Raw genomic sequence first — 27,609 nt, 5'->3', positions numbered from 1 at the left:
GGCCCTCACCTCGGTTGTCATGAAATGCTTGGAGAGGCTAGTCAAGAAGCACATCTGCGCCCTCCTTCCTCGCAACATGGACCCACTACAGTTCGCATACCGTCCGAACAGGTCCACGGATGATGCGGTCTCCCAGGTTCTACACACCGCTCTCTCTCATCTGGACAGCCAGGGGGGCTATGTGAGGATGCTGTTCATTGACTTTAGTTCAGCATTCAACACAATAGTCCCCAGCAGACTGGTTGAGAAGCTGCTGGAACTGGGGCTTAGCACCCCTCTGTGTGCCTGGGTCCTGGACTTTCTCACTGCCAGGCCCCAAGTGGTCAGGATGGGGGAACACACATCTAGCTCCCTCACCCTGAACATAGGATCCCCCCAGGGCTGCGTCCTTAGCCCCCTACTGTACTCCCTGTACACACATGACTGTAGGGCCAGGTTCAGCTCAAACTCCATCATCAAGTTTGCTGATGACACTGTGGTGGTGGGCCGGATCTCCAACAACGATGAGAAGGCCTACCGGGAGGAGGTGGCTGATCTGGCACTCTGGTGTCAGGACAATAGCCTCCTCTTGAATGTCACTAAAACAAAGGAGCTGATTGTGGACTTCAGAAGGGCTAAACATCCAAGGACGTACACGCCACTGGAGATAAATGGGTCTATTGTGGATAGGGTGAGCAATTTCAAATACTTGGGAGTCCGCATCTCAGAGGATCTGACGTGGGCAACGCACATTGCCGCACTGGTGGGTAAGGCTAAGCAGCGCCTTTACCACCTTAGACAACTGAGGAAATTCAGAGTGTCGCTGAGGATCCTCCATTGCTTCTACTCTGGGGCTGTAGAGAGCATCCTGTCCGGCAACATTACAGTCTGGTTTGGGAACAGCTCTGCCCAGGACAGGATGGCCCTGCAGAGAATAGTGCGTTCGGCAGAACGCACCATGGGAACTACACTCGTCCCCCTGCAGGACCTATACATCAGGAGGTGCAGATCCAGAGCAAGCAAGATCATGAGGGACCCCTGCCACCCCAGTAACGGACTGTTCCAGATGCTACGGTCAGGCAAACGCCTCCGCTGTCACGCTGTGAAAACGGAGAGGATGAGACGGAGCTTCTTCCCACAGGCCATCAGGACTGTCAACTTTGATAACCCCAGAGACTAAATTTTTGTCGACACTTTTTGTGCTATGTTTAGTAACTTATTAACTTTATTTATATGCTGTAACTGTAATTATTTTTGTGCACAACCCGCAGGCATTGCCACTTTCATTTCACTGCACATCGAGTATGTGTATGTGACAAATAAATTTGACTTGACTTGACTTGATTCTTTTTATTATAGAATGCTTGAGAAGACATCATAATTCCACGGACATATGCTTTAAAAGTTTCCCATAGTAGGGCAGAAGATATTTCCGGTTTATCATTTATTTCGAAAAAAATCTTAATCTGTTCTATAATATATTCCTGAGTTGTTTTATTTTTTAATATTTGTGGGTTAAATCTCCATTGTCCCCGTTTTTCCATTTTACCATTTATTTTAATCATAAATGTTAAAGGTGCATGATCTGAGATTGTAATATTATGGTATTTTGAATTATAAGTGAGTGAGATAAGTTTAGCGTCGACCAAAAAATAATCTATTCTTGAATAGGTTTTATGTACAGGTGAATAAAATGAGTATTCTCGTCCAGTTGGGTTTTCCACTCTCCAAACATCTTTAATATTACTAGTATCCATATATGCATTTAATAAGTCACTGGAATGTGATTTGGTTTTCCTTTGTCTTGTTGATCTGTCTAAATAGGAATCTAAAGTACAATTTAAATCTCCTCCAATTACTAAGTTATGTTGTGCTATTTCCGGAATGCAGTTAAATATTTTCTTAAAGAACAGTGGACTATCAAAGTTTGGTCCATATACATTGACAAAAATCATTTTTTTGTGCATTTAATTCTCCTATTACAATAATGTATCTGCCAAACTTATCGGTTATAGTTGATGTATGTTTGAATAAAGTACCTTTCCGAAATAATATTGCTACGCCTCTTGATTTATGTGTAAAAGAAGAATGATATGTTTTATCTATCCATTTAGCTTTCAGCCTATGCTCGGCATCTTTTTTTAAATGTGTTTCTTGGATGAAAATCACGTCAGCTTTAATTGCTTTTAAATGTGCTTAGACTTTACCTCTCTTAATTAGTTCATTAATACCTTTAACGTTCCAACTGCAAAACGTTATTCCTTCATTCCCCTCAATTTATATTTTACGAATGATGATTTAATCCTTTATAAATGATGTTTCAATTTTACTTTTATACTTTCACTTTTTTCCTTGATAAAGTCTTGGCATAAATTTCTTATCCTTTGAGGGCCTCCCAGTAAAATTGAAAGCAAAAGAAAACTCAAGGATAATGCTGTGAGGCGAAAAGGTAACATAAGAACATTAACACAATAAATTACAGAATCATTCTTTGTCCAGGGGATGCTGGTCTGGAAGTTCATTTTTGTGGTTTGCAGTTCACTAGGTCACTCATGACATATCCCACACAAGTAACCCGATAGTGGTTGTCCATTTTCCAGAAATACCCATCACGGAGGAAGTAGAAGCTCACTGAAAGAGAATGAATTAGAATGTTAAGTGGCGTTGGTAACGAGACCAGCAATTTAACCACAAGGCTGCAAAAAGTCATCGTTTTGCATATTGCAGATCGTTTCTGTTTGATTGAACGTAGTTGGTTTAGCAAATAATAATATAACAATATTGCATAGTGGTTTGATATTTATAGTTGCAATCTTTATGATAAACTTACTTTGGTGCATGAATACAATGTTGGAATCAATAGGCACGTGATGGAAATCATCATAAATCTTGCTGACCCTGTCGACTCTCTGTGTTTCCATGTTGAACCTGAATATCAGACATAAAACATGTTCTTAAGTTGAATGCAAGTCTTCCATTGACAGATGGAATTGACTGATTAAGTACAAAACAAAATTTTACTTTAAAACACAGTTCCAGAAATACATGCATTAGTTTAATTTTTTCTTATACATGCATTAGTTTAACTTAAAAGATAAACACGAAATACTGGAGTAACTCAACAGGCCAGACAGCATCTCTGGAGAGACGAAATGGGTGAAGCTTCGGGTCGAAATCCTTCTTCAGACTGGGAGACATAGAGATGTGGAAGGGTAAAGGGAGGGAGAGAAGGGAATTAAAGTGCATATTCTGCGATTGCAGAGAAAAGTGGCTTCGGTAGTGTATCCGCTGTTCCAGATATGAGCTCCAATATATCGGCTAGACCAAGCGCAGGCTTGGGTATTCCTTCGCTGAACACCTCTGCTCAGTCCGCCTAGGACTGCGTGATCTCCCAATAGCTAAACACTTTAACTCCACCTCCCATTCTCATACTGACCTTTCTGTCTTGGGCCTCCTCCACTGTCAGAGTGAGGCCCAATGCAAATTGGAGGAACAACACCTCATTTGTCGCTTGAGCAGCATACAACTAGGCGGTATGATTAATGATCTCTCTAACATGAGGTAACCCTTGCATTCCCTCTCTCTCCGTCCTGCCCTCACCCTATTTCACTGCCCTCCTGATTAAATTTTTACTGATCGTATGCCTCGTTGTCACCTTCCCCATTGCTAAAAATGTACCATTCTACATTTCCTTGATCATCATCCCCTTTGCTTTGTGTTTTTACACCATACCCTTCCATATCTCTATGTCTCCCTCTCCCCTGACATTCAGTCAGAAGAAGGGTCTCTACCCAAAACGTCACCCATTATTTCTCTTCAAATATATTGCCTGTCCCGCTGAGTTACTCCAACATTTTGTGTCTACGGTGTAAACCAGCACCTGCAGTTCCTTCCTACACATATTGAGTATCGAAGTTGGGAGATCATGTTACAGTTGTATAAGACATTGGTGAGACCATATTCACCAGTGTTATGTTCAGTGTTGACCAACCTGTTATAGGAGAGATGTTAAGCTAGAAAGGGTGTGGAAAAGATTCATGAGGATGTTGCCAGGTCTCTAGGGCCTGAGCTATAGGGAGAGGTTGAGAAGGTTAGGACTTTATTCCTTATAGGAAGATGGGGGGTTTATCTTATATACAAGATCATGATAGGAATAGATAGAGTAAATGCACAGCATCTTTTACCCAGAGTAGAGGAATTAAGAACCAGAGGACATAGGTTAAAGGTGTGGGGGGAAAGATTTAATAGGAATCTGAGGGGAAACTTTTTTCTACAAAAAGGGTGGTAGGTGTATGGAATAAGCTGCCGGAGGAAGCAGTTGAGACAGGTACCTGTCTTGCTTAAATGCTTAAGAAACATTTAGACAGGTACATTTCCATGCTGTGACTCTACTCGACTTTATTCATGAGACACTAAATGATTTGGACCCTTTTATTCGCCTCTCCCTCTACTGCAGTGTGAGTGGCTGGAGCTGGTCTGCAACTGGTGATGGTTGTACTAGTGATGTGAAAACAGAAGTCTTGCATGCCATTTGATATCATTTAGATAATGTGTGTCTGCAAAAGCTGCAATGTGGACTTGGATCACAGTTGGGAAAGCATGTAATGTGCATAGAAAATGCCCAGTCACATTTAGCCATCAGTATTTTGATTATATGCATGTATATAGCATATCAAAACATTACTGTGTGAGAATGTCTCAGCTCTGAACTCTTTACACTTTCTGCTCACCTCCAGACCTTCTGCCCACCAAACAGCTGCACATTTTTTCGGTTTAACATAATGCCACCGACTATCCGTTGCACATGGTCATCAATGCCCAGTTTCCTAATGTCCTTAGGGTAACCCTGCAGCAGCCTGGTGCCAGAAAACACCCAGTATGATTGCCCTGTACAAAATATAAAGGAACAGCTTAATTTGAAGTTACAGCAATACGAGGGAACATTAACAGAACTTTATCACCTCAGTAATTACCACTTGCAGTGGAGGAAGGTAATACACAACTATAACACCAATAAATGAACACTGCCTATGTTAAAATAGTTCTGTGCAAAATGTTATAATGTATAAGCGCTTTGAGCATGTGATAAGGCGCTATATAAAATAAATGGATTATTATTATTATTATTACATCCTCATGTGGTACAATTGTCAACAACAACTTTTAGCCTAAGGCATTTATTGCATTGACTTTAATGCAAAGTGGTGATCAATAGGTTAAACAGACAAGTCATTAGGGTTTCCATTAAGCACAATTTCAGCATGACATAGTTGGACAAAATCATTTATTCCACGTTAAAAAAGCAAAGTATGTTCAAGGTAAAGAGGAGTGAATCTAAATTTAGAAAGGGTGTACAATCTATAATTGTCTGTGAGTATACAAAAGTAGTATGTTATTATTCATGTCTGACGGGTTGTCTGTTTTTAAGACCATTTCCTGACAAATAATTCTGTTTCCTGTCTCGTACTAATTCACACTAATTTATACAAAATAAAACAAATCTATTCCAACACAACTAGGTTAAATTAATATTAAACATTGAGTCTTTTGCAAAAAGTTAGTCTTTCTAAGTGTTTAATGTAAATCATCCCATTATCTGGTTTAGATGATAACATTGTCCAAATACTTTTTTGAAAATAATTATTTCTCAATAACTCAAACCAACCTGAGAAAATGTAAACGTCCTTGCTATATATATCTTCAAATACAGCATCAATTTTGGAAGGTGCTTTTGGCCACAGCTTTGCAATTGGAATTGGTCCTTTGACAATTTTCTTTGTTGGGGCAAATTTCCAGACATTTCTAGAAGTAAAAGTAAAATCATGATATTCAGTGCAGCATAGATATCAGTAGCAAGGCCAACAATTCTGTCCATCCATTGTCAAGCAAAGGCAGTTAAGATTTAACTATCTTTCGGGGATTACTTGAGTTACTTGAATTCTGTAGTAGTAGATTTATGTAATGAAACTGACTAAAACAATTCTGTGATTTCATATTCATCATTACTGAGATCAGCTCTATGTTTTTTTTGCAATTTCCATACTTATTTAATGACTTGAATTTTCTCATCTATTGTGATGAACATGTGATCCCATTTCTCTGGATCAATGGAATAGACCACTCGATCCTAAGCCAGTGATTTAAGCAGTATACCACAACATCCTGTGGCGGCTCCCAAGGGTCGGGCCATACTACTACCGACCCCTCGGTACCATGTATATAAGGACAAGGTTTTGGGCGCGAAGCCATTCCGGCAGACTCGACCCGTCTGATAACCGAGGTATAATAAAACATAACGCCCCCGAAATACCTGGCTCCTTGCCTTTATTTCGGACCTCTATCGACGCGCCACATTGGTGACCTCGACGTGATTGGGGGGCCGGCCGGAGGCCATGTCAATTGACCGCCTGAAGCTGGCCCACTTAGACATTGACCAACCTCGGCCACGAGGTCGCCCACCCTTCCGGGACCCACCACCTGTGCCTCCGCCGGCCCCTCTGTCGACCGATTACCGTACGCGGTCCGGTCGGGTTGTGCGACCACCAGTGCGTATCGTGCCTCCGGTTCTGGGGGGGGGTCCTGTGGCGGCTCCCAAGGGTCGGGCCATACTACTACCGACCCCTCGGCACGGGAATGGACCAGTCCAGGGGGGCGGTCCGGTGCCATGTATATAAGGACAAGGTTTTGGGCGCGAAGCCATTCTGGCAGACTCGACCCGTCTGATAACCGAGGTATAATAAAACATAACGCCCCCGAAATACCTGGCTCCTTGCCTTTATTTCGGGCCTCTATCGACGCGCCACAATACAACCTTTACCCCACAATCTGAATCTCTATGTTGCCTTTTGCACTGACAACATTTAGAGAACAGAAATGGGTTGTTTGCCCAACATCCCTTCTCCTACTGAAGTACCCCCCCCTCACTTTTCATCCAGCCTCAGCAGCAGAATTTTGCTGTTTACCTCAAATACCCCTTGTACTAACACACTTTAAATATCAGACATTAGATAAGGTATGTGCTGCAGTCAGAATGAAAGACATATTGATACAACTGTGGCATTGTGTTGCCCTTCCAAATATTGCAGCAGTTGTTGCCTGAAGGAGTTGTCGGGGGTGGGGGTGAGATTGAGGCAAAAAGGAAGGGGGTGCTTCATGGACTCCCCCTCCCTCTCCTCCCCCCCACCCCCGCATAACATAAAGAGTATTAAGGCATGTTCATAACTATGTATGTATATGACCTACTTCTATTTCAACTGCTCTCTCCAAAAGCTGTCAAATTTAGTTGGCCATCATGTTCCTACTCTAATGGAAATTTTATCTGAATGTCTGCACAAAGGAAAATGGTCTCTTGAGAAAATATATATGCAGCATTACAAATACAGTACCAGGAAGACAAGGAGACTGATGGCAGATTGAGTAATGTCTCAATGACATCGAAGTGTTGTCTTATTTACTGCTACTCCCAAGATGAGTCTCTGAAGGAGTGTGGCATAACCTCAACACTATGTCACCATAGTTCCAGATGTTAAATTGTGATGCAAGATCATGCATATTTCACTTGTTTTCCCAGGAATGAGGAAGACTAAATGATCGATTTATTTGCTTTGGGGATCGAAAAACTACAGGATTGAAAGACAGTGTCTGAGAGAAGAAGACATTTGGAGCTTCACAACTAAGAAGTAAATTAGGAAATATTTGTTCACACAATATATTGTTGAAGTGTAAATGGCTCCACAATAAAATGACAGGTTAGTCAATACCCGATGATTCATGGAATAAAGGTGGGTTGATACAAACACAATTCTCATCGATTTTATGTGACACAATTGTCACAGAATTCTGATGACAATTTGGTCATGAGAATTAGGACCAATAGATCAGTCACAATGCTGCTGCATGACAGAACAGGCTTGAAGGAGCAAACAGCATCATTATGTTCTGGTTGATTTCCTCAAATAAAATGCTTTTACTTTCTGTTTACACCACCTTAAATAATTAATGGAACAAAGCAATGATTGCTTACCCATTCTTGATGAAATGAAGTGTGTCCTTGATACTTGCAACTGCATCAAAAATATTCACTCTGCAGATATCTATAGGCGGCTCAACAGTGGTTGTGGTGAGAACAGCTGTTGGAACTGGTGCCACTGTTGTTGAAACTGGAGCCACTGTTGTTGAAACCGGTGGCACTCTTGTTGAAACTGGTGCCACTGTTGTTGAATCTGGTACCATTGTTGAGCTGGTTGTAGAACTTGATTTTGATCCTGTGATTGCAATAAAATCCATGAACGTCTACATAAAATATCTTATCTTAACATCACGGCAAAATACTTTGTGCTTTGGCCCATAGCTTGGAATAATAGAACTGACCATACCATATAGATGCTGAATTCCTGCAATGTCATCTGGGCTTAACTTGAAGTTTTCTTTGTATGTGTACATTGGGTACATAAGGGCATCTTTTACAGTTGAATGATCTAATCCCAGAGAATGTCCAAACTCATGGGCTGCCACTAAAAATAGACTGTAACCTACATAAAAAAGATAAAGATTTCAGTTATTTATTTATTTTTTACAATTCTACATCCCACACCATCCCTATCCTCTTGAAAGTATCCTCCTTGAAACACAAAAGCCCAAAATAGACCAACTTGATCAATTGAGCTGGTAACAGTGTAAATAATGAATGGCGTGTTTATGTTACCATTGTTTGAGTCATCCAAATGACCAATTTGAAACCCTTAGCTCAATCACTGAATTTAAGCCATTTGACCGGCAAGAGCATCATTGATCAAAAAATCGATCCTGTACTCATTCAACATCCAAATGCACTTTCAAATAGTTAGAAACCGAACCCTGGGTCGTTTTCCTGCTTCCTGAAGCTAAGCAATTGACTCTTCAGTCACTGGAATTTGAAACAAACACTTTGTTAAACTTTGTTTCTGAACATCCTATTAGATAATGAGACACAAGGGAATTCTTTTGGAACGTTAAACATAAGTTGACAGTTTAAATGACCCATGCTCTAACTTCAGAGCAATTATATATTCTGAAACCAAATAGAGTATGGAAGAGCTTCAAAGATATCTCTCTTTCTCACAAATATACACATGGACACACTATCTGACAGAGAAATAAGGAAAGAGACATGCTCCAGGACTTTTTTTTGGAAGGATAACTCTATTGTTAGTTGTCTAATTTTAGTTTGTGTGCACATTGATTTCCTCCTTTTCATTCAACTCTAGTGCAATGCTTTAGAGTTCCACGCTACACTGATCAGTGGAAAAGTAAATGTTGCCCAAATTTAAGACAGCAAGTGATTTTAACAGATTGTACAGACTGTTGCAAGGAATAGTTCACTATACCGATTTTTTAGTTATCGCATTGTGGAAGAGTGGCACAAGGGAAAATGAGCAACAGTGAAAGGTTGAACTGATATTTACCAGCATCAGGGCAGAAGCCCCACTTTTTGTCTTGATCATAGTCACTGGTGGTTGCACACCATGTCTTCCCATCTGATCGTCCATCGGTGGTACACTCATTGTACATCTGGTCATAGTATTTGAAAGGAAATGTACACTGCTGGCCATCAGAATTGCCACCTATCACAGCATCAGCTGCAAGAAAAATATGTGCAATGAGGTAAGATTTGGAGGAAAGAGCTACCAAGAGCTCAATCTACATTAAAGCTTCAAGGTCTGTTGAGCTAGAAGAAGATACAGTATGTAAAATGAGTGAACCACAAATTTAAATCAGGCAGATGAAAACTTTACTCAAAAGGCCATGATCATTTGTAATTCAAATTTAATTCGATGTTAAGCTGGCTGGGGGTTTGAGGCCTTGCTGCATTTTCTTATCCCTGACCTTCTGGTGAATATCTTTAATATTCAAAACTGTCTATGCAAAAACAGAGTATGGGTATTTGTAACTGATGATCCATTTTATATGTTAATTTGCTCTGCATTTTTGTCTCACCCACTTGGCAGGGTTTGGCATTCATGGAGAAACAGTTCTCAGAGCATCCATAGCAAGTGGTATTTCTTGAAGTATAATCCAAGACAACGTTGCAGATTACTTTGGAGCAGTGGCCTTCACAGAATAAATATTTGCTGAACAAAAACTGCTTCCTTGGCTAAGTCTTGGTCGCAGTAGGTATATCACATTCAATGTGCTTTGACAAAACAGATTGCAATTATTGAAGAGAACTTTTCAAATATGAATAGTTACCTGGACTGGGACAGAAGCCGTACTTTCTATCCACATCATAGTTGCTGGTGGTGGCACACCATCTGAGGCCATCATTACGACCCTCTGATGTACACTGGTCATAACTCTTTCCAACATATTCAAAAGGGAACACACAAGGTGAACTGTCACTGTTTCCACCAAAGGTGTAAAGCACTACACAAAAAAATGAAAGGAAAACAAAACAATTGAAGTAACCAATAACAAAGAAACTTTCATGATGGTAATGCCTTTATAGAAATGTCAATTGAAAGAGTTGTTCTGAAGCCTCTTAATGATAATAGTTTTGTTGAATAGCTAATGTTACAAAGTTTGAGATGGTCTTGGAGTGTTAGTCTATCCGGTTTACCTCTGAAATCAATGATACATTTAACTGACATCTATTGACCATTTATTGCCTATTGTGTAAGTGAATATGTTGGTAGCTACTGTGCATATTAATAAAAACCCTTAAAAACATTTGTCTGTAAAGTTCAACGGTTGTGTATCCGTGGGTGCTGCACCACGTATCTTAGGTTGTGATCAGTAATGGTCCTTCGGTTCATTTTATCACTTTTGTGATCTGCAAACTGTTCAGGCCAAATTCAGCTATGTTCCTGTTACCTTTGCTGAGATTGATGGATGATGAAATAGGAACAACTAAAGGCTTCAGCAGAATCTGAAAGTCATAAGCTTTCATTTTCTCCATGATGGATCATGGTTTGAATTAGCTATTAATGATTTAAGATAAAGATTTCAGTTATTTATTTATTTTTTACAATTCTACATCCCACACCATCCCTATCCTCTTGAAAGTATCCTCCTTGAAACACAAAAGCCCAAAATAGACCAACTTGATCAATTGAGCTGGTAACAGTGTAAATAATGAATGGCGTGTTTATGTTACCATTGTTTGAGTCATCCAAATGACCAATTTGAAACCCTTAGCTCAATCACTGAATTTAAGCCATTTGACCGGCAAGAGCATCATTGATCAAAAAATCGATCCTGTACTCATTCAACATCCAAATGCACTTTCAAATAGTTAGAAACTGAACCCTGGGTCGTTTTCCTGCTTCCTGAAGCTAAGCAATTGACTCTTCAGTCACTGGAATTTGAAACAAACACTTTGTTAAACTTTGTTTCTGAACATCCTATTAGATAATGAGACACAAGGGAATTCTTTTGGAACGTTAAACATAAGTTGACAGTTTAAATGACCCATGCTCTAACTTCAGAGCAATTATATATTCTGAAACCAAATAGAGTATGGAAGAGCTTCAAAGATATCTCTCTTTCTCACAAATATACACATGGACACACTATCTGACAGAGAAATAAGGAAAGAGACATGCTCCAGGACTTTTTTTTGGAAGGATAACTCTATTGTTAGTTGTCTAATTTTAGTTTGTGTGCACATTGATTTCCTCCTTTTCATTCAACTCTAGTGCAATGCTTTAGAGTTCCACGCTACACTGATCAGTGGAAAAGTAAATGTTGCCCAAATTTAAGACAGCAAGTGATTTTAACAGATTGTACAGACTGTTGCAAGGAATAGTTCACTATACCGATTTTTTAGTTATCGCATTGTGGAAGAGTGGCACAAGGGAAAATGAGCAACAGTGAAAGGTTGAACTGATATTTACCAGCATCAGGGCAGAAGCCCCACTTTTTGTCTTGATCATAGTCACTGGTGGTTGCACACCATGTCTTCCCATCTGATCGTCCATCGGTGGTACACTCATTGTACATCTGGTCATAGTATTTGAAAGGAAATGTACACTGCTGGCCATCAGAATTGCCACCTATCACAGCATCAGCTGCAAGAAAAATATGTGCAATGAGGTAAGATTTGGAGGAAAGAGCTACCAAGAGCTCAATCTACATTAAAGCTTCAAGGTCTGTTGAGCTAGAAGAAGATACAGTATGTAAAATGAGTGAACCACAAATTTAAATCAGGCAGATGAAAACTTTACTCAAAAGGCCATGATCATTTGTAATTCAAATTTAATTCGATGTTAAGCTGGCTGGGGGTTTGAGGCCTTGCTGCATTTTCTTATCCCTGACCTTCTGGTGAATATCTTTAATATTCAAAACTGTCTATGCAAAAACAGAGTATGGGTATTTGTAACTGATGATCCATTTTATATGTTAATTTGCTCTGCATTTTTGTCTCACCCACTTGGCAGGGTTTGGCATTCATGGAGAAACAGTTCTCAGAGCATCCATAGCAAGTGGTATTTCTTGAAGTATAATCCAAGACAACGTTGCAGATTACTTTGGAGCAGTGGCCTTCACAGAATAAATATTTGCTGAACAAAAACTGCTTCCTTGGCTAAGTCTTGGTCGCAGTAGGTATATCACATTCAATGTGCTTTGACAAAACAGATTGCAATTATTGAAGAGAACTTTTCAAATATGAATAGTTACCTGGACTGGGACAGAAGCCGTACTTTCTATCCACATCATAGTTGCTGGTGGTGGCACACCATCTGAGGCCATCATTACGACCCTCTGATGTACACTGGTCATAACTCTTTCCAACATATTCAAAAGGGAACACACAAGGTGAACTGTCACTGTTTCCACCAAAGGTGTAAAGCACTACACAAAAAAATGAAAGGAAAACAAAACAATTGAAGTAACCAATAACAAAGAAACTTTCATGATGGTAATGCCTTTATAGAAATGTCAATTGAAAGAGTTGTTCTGAAGCCTCTTAATGATAATAGTTTTGTTGAATAGCTAATGTTACAAAGTTTGAGATGGTCTTGGAGTGTTAGTCTATCTGGTTTACCTCTGAAATCAATGATACATTTAACTGACATCTATTGACCATTTATTGCCTATTGTGTAAGTGAATATGTTGGTAGCTACTGTGCATATTAATAAAAACCCTTAAAAACATTTGTCTGTAAAGTTCAACGGTTGTGTATCCGTGGGTGCTGCACCACGTATCTTAGGTTGTGATCAGTAATGGTCCTTCGGTTCATTTTATCACTTTTGTGATCTGCAAACTGTTCAGGCCAAATTCAGCTATGTTCCTGTTACCTTTGCTGAGATTGATGGATGATGAAATAGGAACAACTAAAGGCTTCAGCAGAATCTGAAAGTCATAAGCTTTCATTTTCTCCATGATGGATCATGGTTTGAATTAGCTATTAATGATTTAAGATAAAGATTTCAGTTATTTATTTATTTTTTACAATTCTACATCCCACACCATCCCTATCCTCTTGAAAGTATCCTCCTTGAAACACAAAAGCCCAAAATAGACCAACTTGATCAATTGAGCTGGTAACAGTGTAAATAATGAATGGCGTGTTTATGTTACCATTGTTTGAGTCATCCAAATGACCAATTTGAAACCCTTAGCTCAATCACTGAATTTAAGCCATTTGACCGGCAAGAGCATCATTGATCAAAAAATCGATCCTGTACTCATTCAACATCCAAATGCACTTTCAAATAGTTAGAAACCGAACCCTGGGTCGTTTTCCTGCTTCCTGAAGCTAAGCAATTGACTCTTCAGTCACTGGAATTTGAAACAAACACTTTGTTAAACTTTGTTTCTGAACATCCTATTAGATAATGAGACACAAGGGAATTCTTTTGGAACGTTAAACATAAGTTGACAGTTTAAATGACCCATGCTCTAACTTCAGAGCAATTATATATTCTGAAACCAAATAGAGTATGGAAGAGCTTCAAAGATATCTCTCTTTCTCACAAATATACACATGGACACACTATCTGACAGAGAAATAAGGAAAGAGACATGCTCCAGGACTTTTTTTTGGAAGGATAACTCTATTGTTAGTTGTCTAATTTTAGTTTGTGTGCACATTGATTTCCTCCTTTTCATTCAACTCTAGTGCAATGCTTTAGAGTTCCACGCTACACTGATCAGTGGAAAAGTAAATGTTGCCCAAATTTAAGACAGCAAGTGATTTTAACAGATTGTACAGACTGTTGCAAGGAATAGTTCACTATACCGATTTTTTAGTTATCGCATTGTGGAAGAGTGGCACAAGGGAAAATGAGCAACAGTGAAAGGTTGAACTGATATTTACCAGCATCAGGGCAGAAGCCCCACTTTTTGTCTTGATCATAGTCACTGGTGGTTGCACACCATGTCTTCCCATCTGATCGTCCATCGGTGGTACACTCATTGTACATCTGGTCATAGTATTTGAAAGGAAATGTACACTGCTGGCCATCAGAATTGCCACCTATCACAGCATCAGCTGCAAGAAAAATATGTGCAATGAGGTAAGATTTGGAGGAAAGAGCTACCAAGAGCTCAATCTACATTAAAGCTTCAAGGTCTGTTGAGCTAGAAGAAGATACAGTATGTAAAATGAGTGAACCACAAATTTAAATCAGGCAGATGAAAACTTTACTCAAAAGGCCATGATCATTTGTAATTCAAATTTAATTCGATGTTAAGCTGGCTGGGGGTTTGAGGCCTTGCTGCATTTTCTTATCCCTGACCTTCTGGTGAATATCTTTAATATTCAAAACTGTCTATGCAAAAACAGAGTATGGGTATTTGTAACTGATGATCCATTTTATATGTTAATTTGCTCTGCATTTTTGTCTCACCCACTTGGCAGGGTTTGGCATTCATGGAGAAACAGTTCTCAGAGCATCCATAGCAAGTGGTATTTCTTGAAGTATAATCCAAGACAACGTTGCAGATTACTTTGGAGCAGTGGCCTTCACAGAATAAATATTTGCTGAACAAAAACTGCTTCCTTGGCTAAGTCTTGGTCGCAGTAGGTATATCACATTCAATGTGCTTTGACAAAACAGATTGCAATTATTGAAGAGAACTTTTCAAATATGAATAGTTACCTGGACTGGGACAGAAGCCGTACTTTCTATCCACATCATAGTTGCTGGTGGTGGCACACCATCTGAGGCCATCATTACGACCCTCTGATGTACACTGGTCATAACTCTTTCCAACATATTCAAAAGGGAACACACAAGGTGAACTGTCACTGTTTCCACCAAAGGTGTAAAGCACTACACAAAAAAATGAAAGGAAAACAAAACAATTGAAGTAACCAATAACAAAGAAACTTTCATGATGGTAATGCCTTTATAGAAATGTCAATTGAAAGAGTTGTTCTGAAGCCTCTTAATGATAATAGTTTTGTTGAATAGCTAATGTTACAAAGTTTGAGATGGTCTTGGAGTGTTAGTCTATCCGGTTTACCTCTGAAATCAATGATACATTTAACTGACATCTATTGACCATTTATTGCCTATTGTGTAAGTGAATATGTTGGTAGCTACTGTGCATATTAATAAAAACCCTTAAAAACATTTGTCTGTAAAGTTCAACGGTTGTGTATCCGTGGGTGCTGCACCACGTATCTTAGGTTGTGATCAGTAATGGTCCTTCGGTTCATTTTATCACTTTTGTGATCTGCAAACTGTTCAGGCCAAATTCAGCTATGTTCCTGTTACCTTTGCTGAGATTGATGGATGATGAAATAGGAACAACTAAAGGCTTCAGCAGAATCTGAAAGTCATAAGCTTTCATTTTCTCCATGATGGATCATGGTTTGAATTATCTATTAATGATTTAAGATAAAGATTTCAGTTATTTATTTATTTTTTACAATTCTACATCCCACACCATCCCTATCCTCTTGAAAGTATCCTCCTTGAAACACAAAAGCCCAAAATAGACCAACTTGATCAATTGAGCTGGTAACAGTGTAAATAATGAATGGCGTGTTTATGTTACCATTGTTTGAGTCATCCAAATGACCAATTTGAAACCCTTAGCTCAATCACTGAATTTAAGCCATTTGACCGGCAAGAGCATCATTGATCAAAAAATCGATCCTGTACTCATTCAACATCCAAATGCACTTTCAAATAGTTAGAAACCGAACCCTGGGTCGTTTTCCTGCTTCCTGAAGCTAAGCAATTGACTCTTCAGTCACTGGAATTTGAAACAAACACTTTGTTAAACTTTGTTTCTGAACATCCTATTAGATAATGAGACACAAGGGAATTCTTTTGGAACGTTAAACATAAGTTGACAGTTTAAATGACCCATGCGCTAACTTCAGAGCAATTATATATTCTGAAACCAAATAGAGTATGGAAGAGCTTCAAAGATATCTCTCTTTCTCACAAATATACACATGGACACACTATCTGACAGAGAAATAAGGAAAGAGACATGCTCCAGGACTTTTTTTTGGAAGGATAACTCTATTGTTAGTTGTCTAATTTTAGTTTGTGTGCACATTGATTTCCTCCTTTTCATTCAACTCTAGTGCAATGCTTTAGAGTTCCACGCTACACTGATCAGTGGAAAAGTAAATGTTGCCCAAATTTAAGACAGCAAGTGATTTTAACAGATTGTACAGACTGTTGCAAGGAATAGTTCACTATACCGATTTTTTAGTTATCGCATTGTGGAAGAGTGGCACAAGGGAAAATGAGCAACAGTGAAAGGTTGAACTGATATTTACCAGCATCAGGGCAGAAGCCCCACTTTTTGTCTTGATCATAGTCACTGGTGGTTGCACACCATGTCTTCCCATCTGATCGTCCATCGGTGGTACACTCATTGTACATCTGGTCATAGTATTTGAAAGGAAATGTACACTGCTGGCCATCAGAATTGCCACCTATCACAGCATCAGCTGCAAGAAAAATATGTGCAATGAGGTAAGATTTGGAGGAAAGAGCTACCAAGAGCTCAATCTACATTAAAGCTTCAAGGTCTGTTGAGCTAGAAGAAGATACAGTGTGTAAAATGAGTGAACCACAAATTTAAATCAGGCAGATGAAAACTTTACTCAAAAGGCCATGATCATTTGTAATTCAAATTTAATTCGATGTTAAGCTGGCTGGGGGTTTGAGGCCTTGCTGCATTTTCTTATCCCTGACCTTCTGGTGAATATCTTTAATATTCAAAACTGTCTATGCAAAAACAGAGTATGGGTATTTGTAACTGATGATCCATTTTATATGTTAATTTGCTCTGCATTTTTGTCTCACCCACTTGGCAGGGTTTGGCATTCATGGAGAAACAGTTCTCAGAGCATCCATAGCAAGTGGTATTTCTTGAAGTATAATCCAAGACAACGTTGCAGATTACTTTGGAGCAGTGGCCTTCACAGAATAAATATTTGCTGAACAAAAACTGCTTCCTTGGCTAAGTCTTGGTCGCAGTAGGTATATCACATTCAATGTGCTTTGACAAAACAGATTGCAATTATTGAAGAGAACTTTTCAAATATGAATAGTTACCTGGACTGGGACAGAAGCCGTACTTTCTATCCACATCATAGTTGCTGGTGGTGGCACACCATCTGAGGCCATCATTACGACCCTCTGATGTACACTGGTCATAACTCTTTCCAACATATTCAAAAGGGAACACACAAGGTGAACTGTCACTGTTTCCACCAAAGGTGTAAAGCACTACACAAAAAAATGAAAGGAAAACAAAACAATTGAAGTAACCAATAACAAAGAAACTTTCATGATGGTAATGCCTTTATAGAAATGTCAATTGAAAGAGTTGTTCTGAAGCCTCTTAATGATAATAGTTTTGTTGAATAGCTAATGTTACAAAGTTTGAGATGGTCTTGGAGTGTTAGTCTATCCGGTTTACCTCTGAAATCAATGATACATTTAACTGACATCTATTGACCATTTATTGCCTATTGTGTAAGTGAATATGTTGGTAGCTACTGTGCATATTAATAAAAACCCTTAAAAACATTTGTCTGTAAAGTTCAACGGTTGTGTATCCGTGGGTGCTGCACCACGTATCTTAGGTTGTGATCAGTAATGGTCCTTCGGTTCATTTTATCACTTTTGTGATCTGCAAACTGTTCAGGCCAAATTCAGCTATGTTCCTGTTACCTTTGCTGAGATTGATGGATGATGAAATAGGAACAACTAAAGGCTTCAGCAGAATCTGAAAGTCATAAGCTTTCATTTTCTCCATGATGGATCATGGTTTGAATTAGCTATTAATGATTTAAGATAAAGATTTCAGTTATTTATTTATTTTTTACAATTCTACATCCCACACCATCCCTATCCTCTTGAAAGTATCCTCCTTGAAACACAAAAGCCCAAAATAGACCAACTTGATCAATTGAGCTGGTAACAGTGTAAATAATGAATGGCGTGTTTATGTTACCATTGTTTGAGTCATCCAAATGACCAATTTGAAACCCTTAGCTCAATCACTGAATTTAAGCCATTTGACCGGCAAGAGCATCATTGATCAAAAAATCGATCCTGTACTCATTCAACATCCAAATGCACTTTCAAATAGTTAGAAACCGAACCCTGGGTCGTTTTCCTGCTTCCTGAAGCTAAGCAATTGACTCTTCAGTCACTGGAATTTGAAACAAACACTTTGTTAAACTTTGTTTCTGAACATCCTATTAGATAATGAGACACAAGGGAATTCTTTTGGAACGTTAAACATAAGTTGACAGTTTAAATGACCCATGCTCTAACTTCAGAGCAATTATATATTCTGAAACCAAATAGAGTATGGAAGAGCTTCAAAGATATCTCTCTTTCTCACAAATATACACATGGACACACTATCTGACAGAGAAATAAGGAAAGAGACATGCTCCAGGACTTTTTTTTGGAAGGATAACTCTATTGTTAGTTGTCTAATTTTAGTTTGTGTGCACATTGATTTCCTCCTTTTCATTCAACTCTAGTGCAATGCTTTAGAGTTCCACGCTACACTGATCAGTGGAAAAGTAAATGTTGCCCAAATTTAAGACAGCAAGTGATTTTAACAGATTGTACAGACTGTTGCAAGGAATAGTTCACTATACCGATTTTTTAGTTATCGCATTGTGGAAGAGTGGCACAAGGGAAAATGAGCAACAGTGAAAGGTTGAACTGATATTTACCAGCATCAGGGCAGAAGCCCCACTTTTTGTCTTGATCATAGTCACTGGTGGTTGCACACCATGTCTTCCCATCTGATCGTCCATCGGTGGTACACTCATTGTACATCTGGTCATAGTATTTGAAAGGAAATGTACACTGCTGGCCATCAGAATTGCCACCTATCACAGCATCAGCTGCAAGAAAAATATGTGCAATGAGGTAAGATTTGGAGGAAAGAGCTACCAAGAGCTCAATCTACATTAAAGCTTCAAGGTCTGTTGAGCTAGAAGAAGATACAGTATGTAAAATGAGTGAACCACAAATTTAAATCAGGCAGATGAAAACTTTACTCAAAAGGCCATGATCATTTGTAATTCAAATTTAATTCGATGTTAAGCTGGCTGGGGGTTTGAGGCCTTGCTGCATTTTCTTATCCCTGACCTTCTGGTGAATATCTTTAATATTCAAAACTGTCTATGCAAAAACAGAGTATGGGTATTTGTAACTGATGATCCATTTTATATGTTAATTTGCTCTGCATTTTTGTCTCACCCACTTGGCAGGGTTTGGCATTCATGGAGAAACAGTTCTCAGAGCATCCATAGCAAGTGGTATTTCTTGAAGTATAATCCAAGACAACGTTGCAGATTACTTTGGAGCAGTGGCCTTCACAGAATAAATATTTGCTGAACAAAAACTGCTTCCTTGGCTAAGTCTTGGTCGCAGTAGGTATATCACATTCAATGTGCTTTGACAAAACAGATTGCAATTATTGAAGAGAACTTTTCAAATATGAATAGTTACCTGGACTGGGACACAAGCCGTACTTTCTATCCACATCATAGTTGCTGGTGGTGGCACACCATCTGAGGCCATCATTACGACTCTCTGATGTACACTGGTCATAACTCTTTCCAACATATTCAAAAGGGAACACACAAGGTGAACTGTCACTGTTTCCACCAAAGGTGTAAAGCACTACACAAAAAAATGAAAGGAAAACAAAACAATTGAAGTAACCAATAACAAAGAAACTTTCATGATGGTAATGCCTTTATAGAAATGTCAATTGAAAGAGTTGTTCTGAAGCCTCTTAATGATAATAGTTTTGTTGAATAGCTAATGTTACAAAGTTTGAGATGGTCTTGGAGTGTTAGTCTATCCGGTTTACCTCTGAAATCAATGATACATTTAACTGACATCTATTGACCATTTATTGCCTATTGTGTAAGTGAATATGTTGGTAGCTACTGTGCATATTAATAAAAACCCTTAAAAACATTTGTCTGTAAAGTTCAACGGTTGTGTATCCGTGGGTGCTGCACCACGTATCTTAGGTTGTGATCAGTAATGGTCCTTCGGTTCATTTTATCACTTTTGTGATCTGCAAACTGTTCAGGCCAAATTCAGCTATGTTCCTGTTACCTTTGCTGAGATTGATGGATGATGAAATAGGAACAACTAAAGGCTTCAGCAGAATCTGAAAGTCATAAGCTTTCATTTTCTCCATGATGGATCATGGTTTGAATTAGCTATTAATGATTTAAGATAAAGATTTCAGTTATTTATTTATTTTTTACAATTCTACATCCCACACCATCCCTATCCTCTTGAAAGTATCCTCCTTGAAACACAAAAGCCCAAAATAGACCAACTTGATCAATTGAGCTGGTAACAGTGTAAATAATGAATGGCGTGTTTATGTTACCATTGTTTGAGTCATCCAAATGACCAATTTGAAACCCTTAGCTCAATCACTGAATTTAAGCCATTTGACCGGCAAGAGCATCATTGATCAAAAAATCGATCCTGTACTCATTCAACATCCAAATGCACTTTCAAATAGTTAGAAACCGAACCCTGGGTCGTTTTCCTGCTTCCTGAAGCTAAGCAATTGACTCTTCAGTCACTGGAATTTGAAACAAACACTTTGTTAAACTTTGTTTCTGAACATCCTATTAGATAATGAGACACAAGGGAATTCTTTTGGAACGTTAAACATAAGTTGACAGTTTAAATGACCCATGCTCTAACTTCAGAGCAATTATATATTCTGAAACCAAATAGAGTATGGAAGAGCTTCAAAGATATCTCTCTTTCTCACAAATATACACATGGACACACTATCTGACAGAGAAATAAGGAAAGAGACATGCTCCAGGACTTTTTTTTGGAAGGATAACTCTATTGTTAGTTGTCTAATTTTAGTTTGTGTGCACATTGATTTCCTCCTTTTCATTCAACTCTAGTGCAATGCTTTAGAGTTCCACGCTACACTGATTTGCATTCATGGTTAGTTATCTGCTCCTTTTCCCAAGGTCCAGAACTCATCATCATCAAAATGCGCATCACCACTCAGGTCGCCATACAGGTCTTTGGCTGGCATGTAGGCATGCGCCAACAGACCATCCTTTCCATCAAATGGATATGGATCTCCATGCCCTTCAAGAAATAGAATTGAAACATATATATGGAGGCAGCGATCCAGAAATCTACAAATCCTAAGGTAGGCAGTAAAAGACATGAGAGCTCGGTCAGTGAATGTCGGCAAACTGTTCAACTGGGGTAAGAGCACAGAGCTAAAGCTAAGTTATTCCTCAACCTAGATCCACATGCACTTCTCAGCAAGATCCATCAGCATGGAGCAGTTGAATATTTTGTGCTCCATCATCTGAAGATATTGAAGTGCCTAACATTTCGATTAGGCCAACAATATTTAAGAATGTGTAAGAAGGATATTTAAGAATGTGTCCTTCAATTATACTTTTGATATCTGCCTTTAGCTTCAGTCTTTAGCTTGTGTCAAGTACACCTTTCTAGTTGGGTTATGATCGAAGTCCTATAATTTAGTTCATTCGCAAGAAATGACGCTGTAGAAAAAATTTAAATGAAAATGTAAAGCCCAGCGGAATTAAGAAGATAACTGAGTGCCCGGTTACTCACATTCTTTGCCGAATTTAATCATGATGTCTGCTTCTCCACCATAAATTCTAGAGAAGGTTAACGGAGTGATATCACTCCACACTTTGAATGCGCGAGCAATTGCGTCATCAACAACCGATGGATCCAAATCAGGGGTATATGTTTGTATTCTGTTTGGAGAAAATAAAATAATCACCAGGATACTCCACGTTTCATGCCAATGCTATGGAATATTACTTTGTGTAAACTATGCTTAATCTTATTCTGGCAAGTCACTGAAAAAACTAACAAAATGGCGGCACTGCCCTAGCAGCTGCCGCTCACCTGCGGTCCATTTGTCTTTGTGTTTTTGTTGGTTTTTTTGGTCTTAATTGTAGTTGTGATGTGGTGTTTTTGTGTTTGTGTACTATGTGTGTATGTGGGGGGGAGGGGGAAACTGTAACACTATAAATATGTGTCCCTTCAGAACGGAGACCCGACCTTCGTTTTCTGGGCCGTGTCTCCGTTCCTGCTGCGGCCTACCATCGGCCCAACTCCTGGAGCTGTCGGCCTCCAGGGCTCTGGTTCGCAGAGCCCGCGGATCGGACTTACCACCACCGGAGCCGGCCGTCTTCGGAGGCTGCGGGTGCGGCTGCGACTCGCCTTAGGCTCGGGCCGCGTGGATGCCGACATCGGGAGCTCCGGCAGCGGCAGCGTGTTCGCCCGCCCCGAATCGCGGGGCTTGGGGCGCGGACATTTCACCGTCCGGCGCGGCCTAAGATGGCCGCGGGATATTTCTCTGCTGGGCGGGGGTTTCAATGTCGGGAGCCACGACCGCCCCGACGTGCAACAACAGCGGCAGCGACAGCGACAGCGTGTTCGCCCGCCCCGGATCGGACTTATCATCGGCGGAGCCGGCCGTCTTCGGAGGCTGCGGGAGTGGCTGCGACGCGACGCGCCTTGGGCTTGGCCCGCTGTGGACCGTCCGGTGCGGCCTGCAACCACAACAACCTGGCTGCGGGCGAGGACAGCGGGAGAAGGGAAAGACATTGTGGCCTTCCATCACAGTGAGGAGAGGACTGGAGGAGACTCACTGTGATGGATGTTTCTTTGATGGATGTTTCTTTTTTGTGTGTTTTTTTGGGGTTGGGTGGTTTGAGTGCCTGTTTGATGCTTTTATTGTTGGACTGTGTTTTTGGGGGTTTTAGGGTGTGTGATTTGAATGCCTATTTAATGCTTCTATTGTTGGACTGTGTTTTGGGGGTTTTTTGGGGTTGGGTAATTTGGGTGCCTGTTTAGTGCTTTTATTGTTGGACTGTGGGTGATCATTGTTGGACTGTGGGTGATTGAATTAACATTTTGTTCAAGATGGCCGCGCCGTTGTGTTTGGCTGCCTGCCACTGTATGTTTCTTTTTTTTTTTCCTAGTCAGATGTGCAGCACTTTGGTCAACGTGGGTTGTTTTTAAATGTGCTATACAAATAAATTGACTTGACTTGATGCACTGTCAGTTCTGCCTTGCAATTTGAGTTTGCAATGGAATTTGTGTTGGTATAGGTTGAAGTATCAAGTCTAAATGACATTTTATAAATCAAAACAACTCAGCAATAACAATGTGGCTGGTGCAGCCATGGTGGAATAACTGTGGTCTTTCTGGCTGTGGCCACTGGAGCTTTCTCGTGCACATTGAATAGTTATAGTACCAGTGCTAACTTCGGTGCTGCCTTGCAGAACATCTAATATCCCTAAACCATCCTCAGCCTTTATGTCGCCAGCTACTTAATTTATCTCGGCAACCCAAAAATTATGAGCTAATCAGGGGCTCAAGAAGTGACTCAAATTGTGAGTCTAATTTAATGTTGGTGGATTACTTTGTAGAAATTGGTATATCACTGCTACATTTGTTAATGGTTTTCAATTTAAAACTGGAACACTTCTATAGCTCGTGTCTACTTTTCTTAGAGCAAAACTGCTTTCTTCGTGTACTCACCTGTAAGTTAAATTGGTGTGCTCCCAAATTTTATCATCAAACGTCTTGTAGCTCAGGACATCAGGAACCCCACAGCGTGGCTGTCTCATGGCACTGAGTGTGGAGGGATCAAATTTTCCTGTTTCGGGCAGACCTAAGTTTCCTTGTGCCTTTATGATGGCAGATTTTAGACTAAACATTGCATTGTCTGTCCCTTGTAAATTCACGTAGCCAAATCTTTGAAGGTAAATCTGTAGATGGCAAAATGTAGAGCATTATTGATGTGTTTTCCCAGATTCATTGGAGATGACTTGGCAATGAACATATTGCACATATGCTCTATCACACTATATAATCTCCATATGCAGTCACAGACACATACGCACACAAATGCATGGCGGTCAGTAGATGTCACCAAATAGGGTCAGAATAGGAATATTTGTTAATTTTGTTTCTTGCACATTTTAGAGAACATACCAATATTGGTACCTCCTACTAACAGCCCAATGTATGACAGCTATTAGAGGAGCTCACATTCTTCTTTTATACAACATGGGTCCTGGCACAAGATAACATCCAGCCATTGCAAATCCAAGCAGGTTAACCTCAGGGCTAGAACTGACTGTGCAAGATCCATGAGCAGGAAAACATTGCTGATTGCACAAGACTTAACATATATAAACAATCCACATTCTTATATATCTCACATGACATCTCAGCTACAGTTCAGAACAAGACTTTGCTGTTCGGATTTTTTTTGGTGTTTTAAGGGTCCTGTGTACTGTGCATCGTAAGCATGCTACCACTGAAACCGGAGGGCAAATATGAGATGATATCCAAACTGAATGATTAAACAATCAATCAAATGGGAAGAACAATCATCTCAGGAACTCTAACATTGACATAAAAAATATTGCAATTCATTCTCAATTAATAAATAGATGTAATGAGTAACTCTGATAAGGTTTGCCTCATAAATAGATAGTAAGAATGCAAATTTTAATTTTTGCTAATTTCCACAATTATCATCAGTGCTTATTTTTGGATTTAAATGGAGACTTTTATTGGTTTGTATTTTTATGATTGCACAAAATTAGTATTTGCAATAATAACAAATAATAAAAAATAATATTACTGGTGTTTATTGGAAAACAAAACTCTTCAGACAAAACCAGAAAATTACTTCATCAGAAAGATAATTGGCATGGCACATTTAACTAATTTCTCTCTCCATTGACCTATTGCATATTTGCATATTTTTCTATTTTTACTTTGAAATATAATTGCATAAGATGAACTTTCTCAAATTTAACTCCAACTAATTTAAACCTGAATAATGGAGAGGATAAATATTTCACAGTTAAATCCTGGTGTAGTAAACTTTAGCCTGAAAAACAACATATTGCAATTTACACACATGAATGATCCGATTATAATTACAGAAATATTTTATTGGCAATCTATGCTTGTGTTAAAATTAATGCTTACTAATGTTTACTAATAAAAAAAATCCTATCATGTCTACGAACATTGTAATTCCTGGGACTTGTGTTGGGAAACCACAATTGAACTGTGGTATTTTCTGCTTTCCCAAACACATTAAATACTGCCAACTATAGCTCCAGATTGATTGAAGTTACTTCCAGTTAGTCCCCCCTCTCTACAAACTCCTTATATGTATCAACAGTTTAATTAAAGCTATATCTGCTAGTAACCTTCATGATTGTGAGGTGAAACAAAGATTCCAATCATTTCCATATCTGAAACCATACACTTGGGGGTACTACCAACTGGACCGCAATCAGAAGCTGGAATCTCTGCCCAGCTTAGTGATTCTGAGACCAATTGCATTTCCTAAAGTTGCTTCCCAGTTGAGGTTAGTTGTTTCATTTCGGGACTTGAATCTGTCCCGAGAGTATTTGCATTGGTCAGCTCCAGGCTACTAACACAACCTCTATTTTCACAAAGCTCATCTCTACCAAGCTGTCCTCATAATCTTCATCTTTACTGTCAATTGGGTTCTCAAATTCTGAGTAAAGGTATACATTGTGGATTGGATAGATTGAAGAGGAAGAAGGTTTGTAGGTTAATTGGCTGGGTAAATGTAAAAATTGTCCCTAGTGGGTGTAGGATAGTGTTAATGTGCGGGGATCGCTGGGCGGCACGGACTTGGTGGGCCGAAAAGGCCTGTTTCCGGCTGTATATATATGATATGATATGATATGAAGACTTGAAGGGAGCATAGATACTGGCAAAGAGTACCAGGACCCAAGCATTAAAGTTTTTAGGTTGTAGATTTTATCTAATTTTATGAAATTAACACAAATATATCCTCTAGGTTAGAAAGTTGAAGGACATATATTTTCTAATTAAGTCAAACCATTTCAAATTGACGTTCTATTAAATGCTCTTCAACTTTCTTGTTGGAACATTGACTCCAGTAACTCCAGATGCTTGTTGTGCCACATTCAGCTTCTTTATATCTTCATTCTATTTTGGAGCATTGCTTCACTCCATTCACTGGTTTCTGTTTGCTCCGGCGGAATTAACATTTTGAAATGCTAGGTAGAACATACCTGACTTTTCAAAAATCCATGGGAGATTATTAAACCGATTAACCATCTTGTTTATCTCTATCTACGGACCCCTCCTCCATCACCACAGTTAGTCTGACAGGATAAATGATGAAATTGTCACTTGCAACATGAACCCACATTTCCTTTCTGAACTTCCGTTATTTAAAACTACGACTTATTTTCTCAAAGAACATGCAATCACATTCTCAAAAGTGTGAAATGAAGATTAAATCATAAAAAATCCAAAGTTGCTTTTTATCTTACCATTGCCATCTCAATGTCAGTCACATTCTGCTCCCCAGGGAATGCTCCGGGTAGGGGGATTGTCGGTGCACTGAAGCAATTGTGTGCAAACAGAGCGAAGGTCAACAACACCTCGATCAGCATCATTTTGTGCGCAAGGGGAAGATCAGCTGGAGTTTCAAGTACTTCAGATGCTTCTGTTCCTCCGAGCTGGAGAATAGCTTGTATATATGCACACAGAATGACTGACATCACAGGCCAGTGACTCAATCCAGTCAAAACAGCATGATTCATCAACCTTCAATGAGGAAACCGGGCTCTGTGCCAAGGGAAAGAAATGTTTGTCAGCATCAATCTTGCAACATATTAATTATTTTGATCTTCACGAATGAAACGATCTGCAATTAAAACTGACCATTATTTTTTGTCAATTAAACATTGACCCACAGTTACATTTGTAATAATCAACATTTTGAAATTAGTCTGAAGAAGGGTCTCGACCCAAAACGTCACCCATTCCTTCTCTCCTGAGATGCTGCCTGACCCGCTGAGTTACTCCAGCATTTTGTGATACCTTAGACACAAGGACATGATTATTCCTATATGCTCCAAGTCAACCTTGCATGCTCTACTTAGGTCTGGAATTTCCCTCCAACAAAACCTTCCACATTCACTTCCTGGAACATCCTCTCTTTGACCAAGACCTAGGGGATGTACCTTTAATATTTCTTGTGTGCCCACTTTTAAGTTTAAGTTTAAAATCACAATTTTAATTCCAATGTAAGCGCTGCTTAGCTTAAAATCAGTTGTG

At 39.3% G+C, this 27,609-nt stretch overlaps 1 protein-coding gene across 1 annotated transcript; it reads right to left on the bottom strand.

Annotated features, from left to right (window-relative positions):
• Positions 1–1,360: 1,360 nt before the first annotated feature.
• Positions 1,361–26,943, bottom strand: LOC144604480 (matrix metalloproteinase-9-like). Its single transcript, XM_078418952.1, has 19 exons — positions 26,820–26,943; positions 24,001–24,230; positions 22,054–22,202; positions 19,915–20,088; positions 19,131–19,304; positions 17,488–17,661; positions 16,704–16,877; positions 15,061–15,234; positions 14,277–14,450; positions 12,634–12,807; positions 11,850–12,023; positions 10,207–10,380; positions 9,423–9,596; positions 8,355–8,510; positions 8,003–8,243; positions 5,645–5,781; positions 4,710–4,866; positions 2,810–2,907; positions 1,361–2,610 (listed from the first exon to the last, which is right to left on the bottom strand). The coding sequence occupies exons 1-19, from the start codon at positions 26,940–26,942 to the stop codon at positions 2,498–2,500; spliced, it is 3,144 nt and encodes a 1,047-aa protein (XP_078275078.1). The 5' UTR covers position 26,943; the 3' UTR covers positions 1,361–2,497.
• Between the last annotated feature and the right edge of the window lie 666 nt (positions 26,944–27,609).

This window comes from Rhinoraja longicauda, chromosome 22 (assembly GCF_053455715.1).
Source record: "Rhinoraja longicauda isolate Sanriku21f chromosome 22, sRhiLon1.1, whole genome shotgun sequence".
NCBI classification, from domain to species: Eukaryota; Metazoa; Chordata; class Chondrichthyes; order Rajiformes; family Arhynchobatidae; genus Rhinoraja; species Rhinoraja longicauda.
This window is presented reverse-complemented; position numbering and strand designations above follow the sequence as displayed.

Excerpts from the sequence above, each read along its gene's own strand:
- LOC144604480 (XM_078418952.1), bottom strand. The coding sequence starts at position 26,942 with ATGCTGATCGAGGTGTTGTTGACCTTCGCTCTGTTTGCACACAATTGC. Across the intron at positions 17,662-19,130 it reads GGGCTTCTGCCCTGATGCTG|TGCTTTACACCTTTGGTGGA; the intron begins GTAAATATCAGT and ends TTTTTTGTGTAG. Across the intron at positions 4,867-5,644 it reads GGACGTTTACATTTTCTCAG|GGCAATCATACTGGGTGTTT; the intron begins GTTGGTTTGAGT and ends TATTTTGTACAG.